This window comes from Loa loa, assembly GCF_000183805.2.
Source record: "Loa loa unplaced genomic scaffold supercont3.63, whole genome shotgun sequence".
NCBI classification, from domain to species: domain Eukaryota; kingdom Metazoa; phylum Nematoda; class Chromadorea; order Rhabditida; family Onchocercidae; genus Loa; species Loa loa.
This window is the reverse complement of record NW_018108243.1, coordinates 144,433-151,406: the sequence shown is the minus strand read 5'-3', so window position 1 is coordinate 151,406 and position 6,974 is coordinate 144,433. Positions and strand designations below refer to the sequence as shown.

Below are 6,974 nucleotides of genomic sequence, written 5' to 3'. Positions count from 1 at the left end.
ACATCTCGATAAATAAACCAAATTTATCTCACCTCATTTTTCCATTTATATATCACTGATTTAACATGTCAGGTAAACTGAATATGAATTAGAGCAGAAAAAGACAGAAGAGATAGAAAGGTGAGAAATGCTATGTAGAGCGTTCTCACTGCTATATTGCCAAATATTTTCAAAATGTATTTTCGATGATTGTATACAACGAACGATTGATTTGATTTCGTTTAATTAAGAAATATACAAATTGTTGTGCATATAGAATTATATCGATTAGGCTGAAAAAGAACAAGAAAAAAAAAGATCATATTTCCTTAGACTGTGCTGATAAAATATCTCATGAACGTAACTTCAAATTGATTGCCATTTCCGGATGCTTTTGCAATTAGAATGTTTTATAGCCAAGCAAAATGCTCGTGGATTCCGTTTATTGCACTGTTTTTGAAGATTTTACCCTTCATTTGCATGCAATATCAATTAAAGAAGTGAAGTTAATGAAGTATACCGTAGCAGATGGCAAAAGTTTGCGGTGGCATTCATTGCTACAAACATTTTGTTGAGAAGTGCAAATAACCGAATAATATTTCATCAGTGTGTTATTTCTAAAAAATTTAATCGTTCCTTTCTAAATGTTATTTATAAAGGAAATTATGAGATGATCGAATAGGAAACTGGTTCATGGAGATTTTCCAATCCTTTTTTTTTCTTTATTCACTCTCTTCCGTCATTTCAGTTTCACACGATGACCACAACACTAATAACCCATGATACTGAACAAATAATTCATCTGATTTTCGCCCGCATCATTACTTATCATTCCTAATCCACTGCAACATTCATTCAGAAACACTTTACTTTTTTGAGGAAGGACGCTATGTTAAAGTTTCATTTATCTACGCGTTTGGTCTCAGGCTTTCATACTTTTTGTCAAATTTATTAAGTGATTCTTTTCTGAAACTTGTTTTCGAGCAGTTTTGAAATATAGTTATCCTAATCAAGCTGGAAAGGGAACTGATCACAAAGTCGAACTTGAAGACGATATTTGAAGTTGATGAGTTGGCAATCGGAAATGGAAACAAATTGCCCAGTTAAGAAGCGTTTGATAGTGCTTAATGGGTCATTCCTTATATCAAAATTGCAATGACCTTGAATGTGCTATCACTGAAAATTCTGTTAAAACTTGCACATTCGAACTTTTTGAACTTGTTGTGTCTTCACAAGACTAGAAATTGTGACCAGTGAAAAACAGTTATTTCTTATGGGTCTTATTAGCGATGAACGGCAACTCAATGCGAATTCGCAAAAATCAGAAGGGACACATCTGTTAGATCACTGAATCAATGATTCACCAAGAGTGACTTTGGTTTATGTACTACTTTCAGTATTATCCTGTTCCAGTCCTCCCAGTAATCCATATTCTCCCTAATCTTCAAACATTTTCAAGCACTTTCAATACATCTTCACAACACAGTTTGGAAGAAATTACGACAAACTATTTGGCCAATTCTTAGTGATGCACAACAAAATCAAGCAATAAGTAAAGATTTCATTTCTTTTTTCTTTTGAAGTTTCCGAAATGCAACGCAAGTGCTCTTCACACAATTTATGCTTTCATTCGTCCAAAAAAGTTAATTCCTAAATTGCTTAACAATTTGATAGATAACCGCCACTTCCGGCAAACTGTCAACAAATTTCCTGGAATTACTGAGAAAAGAAAAAAAGATGTCTATGGATATAACTGCAAAGGAAGAATAATTGACTACGTTTCGAATATGTCTGCTTCAATTTCATCGGCGGAAAGCGGTAACCGATACAAACTGGAAAGAACCAATTTCATTATGTCATTTTTTATCAGAATTAGATCGCGATTACACAACAGTAACCTTCCTAAGAGTATTGTCAACGCTACAAAATATCCGTATATTACAACTGTTTGGACATACAAACAAACGCGCACCACTCCATTTTACGGCGATGATTTAACTATATGCTGTTAGTACATCTAAGGATTCTTTTTGCGCCGCAGTAACCCCTCAATGAAGGTTCACGATGTCATCCGTTGACATTGGGATTTTCATTTGCGTGAAATTTCAGGAACTCATTCATACTCCCGAAATCTCATGTGGAAGAAAATTCTAGTGGTCAGTGGAAACTATTCATGACATTTACTAGACCACTATTTTTATAGCTCCTAAGGACCCACTCAATCATAAATGAAACCTTCTCTTTAGCAAACTTTAGAAGTGTTAGTGAACAACAGGTATTTACCACTCCACCACAACAAATAAACCAACGACTCAATGGCAAACCTTATTCAGGGTCCATTATAAGGCAGTTTCAGCAACCAATAAGCAGAATTTGTTTGCCGGCAAACTTTTCAGTCCAAAAAGGTCCGAACACTTCTATGTTTATCAAACAAGTTCTCAACCAAAAGCTTCAATGTTAAAAGTTCAAGTTTGAAAACATCTCGAAAGGAACTTCAACTTCGCACCTCTTACGAACAGTTGGACTTTAATAGGAGTTTCTAATACCTCGACATGTAGTTCAAGCAAAAATCAGTGTAAAGAAATCTAAAAATTCCCTTCAAGAGAAAGGTTTACTATCCACTCCACACTAAAATTTTGCAATGCTTCTGACAACAAAAGATGCTGATCACAAACTTTCATTAGTGGAACTTCTCAATAAAATTAGAGATCAAAAGCCCAACACTTTTAGACAACAAACAATATGTAAATGGAATTCCCTAGGCTGTAATACAATAAAATTTGGCGACCTGCCAATTCATTAGTACGACACAAAATAACATGAAAACAATATAAGACGAAATAAAACACCTGAATTTTGCACAATTTTGATAGAATAAAACAATGTTAGTATCCTACAATAACAGAGAGCAGTAAGATGTATAAGGAATAAATTAATACAGTAACACTGTAAACGATATTCACAATATATTCAACCCTCTGGGTGATTTATAAATTAAGGAAATCGTTTACAAAAATATCATCAAAAATAAAGAAATAAACAACAGAAATCAAAAGACGCCGGGACTTGAAAAACTAAGAGACGAAATATTACCATTTTAAAAGATGGGTGTAAGGACTTCGAAAGTCTGAAATATTACCATTTTAAAAGTGCAAATCTCAAGCATAATTTAGATGAACTATTCAAATTTTTATGGGATGAATAAATTAATAATTTAATAAAATCAAAACGAATTTCATATGACCTACAGGAAACTATGACACAAACAATAGGAAGAACAAATAAATAATGGCCAAAAATTTATTTGAAAGACTTCGTATCTCTGTCATTCCACAGTTCCCAACCCCCGAAAAAACAATTTTCTTTCGTGGATCAAACTTTGTGAAACGTTACGAAATTTAAAAAAAAGTGCAAACATTATGAAATTACAAAAAAAAGAAGTATAAACATTGTAAAAAAAGTAGATGCTCATAATGAAGCAAATCGAATAGACGATAGCTGCAGTTTCAGCTTGCAAAAGCATTACATAGGAAACACAGTACCAAACATAAAATAAATTGTCAGCATTGCCTATCAAAGAAGAAAGACTGCAAAAAGATTGCAAGGCAGTTTTTTGACAGTGATCCTGCATAAATGATTAACATTGCGTCATATTCATAAAATGATTCAACCCTGAAAAAAGCTTCACTGAGGCAATCGGTCTCATGCATTAGCTCTGATGTTTTCATTTGTCTCTAGCGTTCCAATTTTCGCACTTGACTAATGAAAAGAAATAATATTTTGTCATCAGGTAAACCATCGAAGCTAACTTCTAAATGCATACGACTAACCGCCTTGTCTAACTGAAACCTGCTACTATCTGCAAAATGACAAATACCTTAACTTATTCCAATAAAGAATTAGCTGGGTAAATAGCGAAGCTAAACAGACTAAATTGAAGTCCAGTCAACAAATGGAAGATGTTGTCGCATTTTCGAAATAAGTTCGTGGTTTATTTGGTCAAGCAAAAAATTAGAGAAACAATACTCACATGTTCTTCAAGAACATCAAGGAAATGTAAAAAATTAGTCCAGTTAGAAAAGCACTCATTTTTGAAATCATGAAGTAGCGCGGAAACGTTTTTGATGAAAGTTTCCGCTCAATCTTATTGCTGACTTAAAATTGGTAAATAATACAACGTATGGCGAAGTTCGGTGATATAACCACATCTAAGTTTACCGTTTTGTAGAAAGTGAAATCTATGAGCAGAAAATTTATTCGGCAAATGATAACCACTTTGGTGGTTGCGTAGCACGAGGTGATGTTAAATACTTCGAACAATCAGGTTCACGCTGACGACGATTTGTTGAATGCTGTAGAAAACGAGTGAAAACTAGTATCGACAAAAACAACAAAAAAGCATTTCATCATGCAGACATGACAAATTAACAAATGAGAGAAATAAATGCATCAGTAAACAGAACTAATTATTTTGCAAACAAAATCACTTACTCGGCTGGGTTCATCTACTGAACAGCTACTACTTCGCCTCTCTTTGCGAGCAGAATCGTTCATGAATTTTTTGAACATATCCTGAAATAGGGAAAAATAGAAAAATTATACGGAAATAAAACTTTCATAATGAAATCTTCCGCAAAATCAAACTTCATTATCGGAATTCGGTTCCAGAGATGACAAACGCGCAACGGATGAACTCCTTAGTATTGAAATTTTGGGCCCATGTACTGGTTCTTTTTGCCAAGCTGGAGGCTCTCGTTTTGCATTGGAAGCTGCTGCTTCTAATCGTGCACGTGTACTGAAAAGCAAGTAAAATTAGTTTTTAGAAAGATAACTGAAAGTAATTCTTAGAAAGAATCCACTAAAATTCGAAGAGAAACTGATCACCAGTACACTTACGCATAGACCAGATGACGAACGTCCGTGCTAGGGTCGTAATTATTTTTTAGACGCATCGTCAAATCATAAACTTCGTCTGTATCCAAAGCTTCTTTTTCATACAAAGCAGTGAGATGAAACACCCAAGCATTTTGAAAATTATTTTGTAAGATATCTTGCCGATGTTTTTGCAGGAAAAGTCGCTGGAAAATATGCCGAATTTTTAATAAATAATTATCCAAAACTCAAATCCTTGATAAATATATCAAGCTATGAAAAATAATTTATAGAGAGAAGAAAATTTTAATTTATAAACATCGAAAGTAGACGCTTACGCAAGTGCGATACGTGTGACATCGACCAAGTGGTTTGTGATTAAGATTGAGAAGGAAAATACTCCACAACGACATAAAATCCTTTTCAACACGAGACAAGTCAAGAAAATCTTCAATTTGCTAAAAATAAATGTCAACTTAGATATTTGTATACTCAAGCATTAGGATATGATTTTTTTTCTTTTAAATCCTGTTTAAAATGGCATTAAAACAAACTGTGACACTTACTCTAATAATGAATTCGCGCAACCATTCCTGATCTGTCTGTTTTGTTGATATCTGTGTGCATTTCATTAAAGGATGTCTACTGCGAAAACCAAAATATGCTCTACAAAAAATTTACAGTGTTAATATAAATGAAACATTTTATAAATGCGAGGATCAAATAGATTTTATTTACACCGGAAGAAATATTTAGTGACAAATTAACACGAGTAACATACGCATTATTTCCTTTTGTAGCACGTCTTTCTCGATCAGCTTGCATGAAAAAGATGCTAAGATCTTTTGGCATTTTACGAATAGCTCGTGCTTCAGCTCTGAAACAACGATGAAATTCCATTGTTCTCCTGAATTCAAAAAAAAGAAAAATATTTGGGAAGGTAAAACACTAACTTATGAACAATATAAGTAAGACGATCGCTAGGAATACAATGCTGCGGTATAACTCTATTACGAGAAGTCGTATACTGCCGGACCAATGGACCTTCATAAGAGCCATCAAAATGTTTGCGCACAAATACATCAATGAAAACCGGTGCACTGTTATTTATAACAGCTGTCTGTCGCGCGTCACCCTGCATAAGCTTTTAATATAAATTAATCCAACGAAATATAGAGTTACTACTTCAATCCAAAAGCGGAAGTTGCTCTCAACAGTTATGCATATTTTAGAAACAAGACGACAGAAAATGACCTCTAAAATACACGGTCTATAATAATCACATCTTGAAAATTGCTACAAAGAAACTACAACATTAAAAACGTACTCTGTATACTATATCAAGTCGTGGATAACTTGTTCTCATGTGCAGCAGCAAAGCAAACATATCAGGAAATGTTCCAAGGCAGAAGAAACACTTGTTGGCTGGAGATACAAAGCGCGTGACGATCCCATTACCGTCTGGTTCGGGATATCCTTCGTAATGCAATTCGGGAACTGTAACCTGAAAATAACGGACATATTGTTTGGATTTTCGGATATATAAGCTGCACTAATGACTAAAATTAAAAAAAAAACAATGTAATGAATATTTAAGAACGATTACTTTGTCGTCTGGAGCAACAGATTTCGGCGGCACAATTTTAGAACACTTCTCAAATTTGGATGCTAAACTATCAACCATAGCAGCCAAGGGCTTGTCTCGACGTGGAACATCTAAGCGATATTTCGTAGGGGACGATGGAACTGACTTCGGCGAGGATTTAGGTGAAGTTAGCGGTTTGGAAAATAATCGTCCATTCAAAACCTTCCCTGGAGAAACTTCTTTCAACGGAGAACAGTGTCCTAAAATTGCTTCATGTATACAACAGAATATTGCTTTTTGAGAATGAAGTAATACGTACTGTTCAATTCCGAAAAAAGAAAAACTGACTTCTAACACCATTTGCAGCCATTTCAACACAAGTGTTTGAATTCAACAGCTCATTTTTTACCATATCTGATGAGATTTCGGAACAGAGTAGATGCTTGCTTTCCGGAAAACTAGTATTCGGTTCGTCATTGTACCTCGTAATAAAGCGATAGCTGGAAAAACACAAACNGACACAAAATGTAAATTCATA

At 34.3% G+C, this 6,974-nt stretch overlaps 1 protein-coding gene across 1 annotated transcript in view; it reads right to left on the bottom strand.

The window, feature by feature from the left end:
• Positions 1–4,109: 4,109 nt before the first annotated feature.
• The window catches only part of LOAG_17336 (hypothetical protein), a gene marked incomplete at its 5' end in the record, with an annotated part of 7,928 nt that continues 5,063 nt past the window's right edge, over positions 4,110–6,974 (bottom strand). Inside the window, 10 exons of the mRNA XM_020449994.1 lie at positions 4,110–4,331; positions 4,471–4,551; positions 4,624–4,774; positions 4,876–5,057; positions 5,190–5,309; positions 5,418–5,517; positions 5,633–5,728; positions 5,805–5,986; positions 6,179–6,355; positions 6,458–6,696. Coding sequence (XP_020306388.1) covers positions 4,233–4,331; positions 4,471–4,551; positions 4,624–4,774; positions 4,876–5,057; positions 5,190–5,309; positions 5,418–5,517; positions 5,633–5,728; positions 5,805–5,986; positions 6,179–6,355; positions 6,458–6,696 — 1,427 coding nt within the window. The 3' untranslated portion in view covers positions 4,110–4,232. The remainder of the gene's footprint in view (positions 4,332–4,470; positions 4,552–4,623; positions 4,775–4,875; positions 5,058–5,189; positions 5,310–5,417; positions 5,518–5,632; positions 5,729–5,804; positions 5,987–6,178; positions 6,356–6,457; positions 6,697–6,974) is intronic.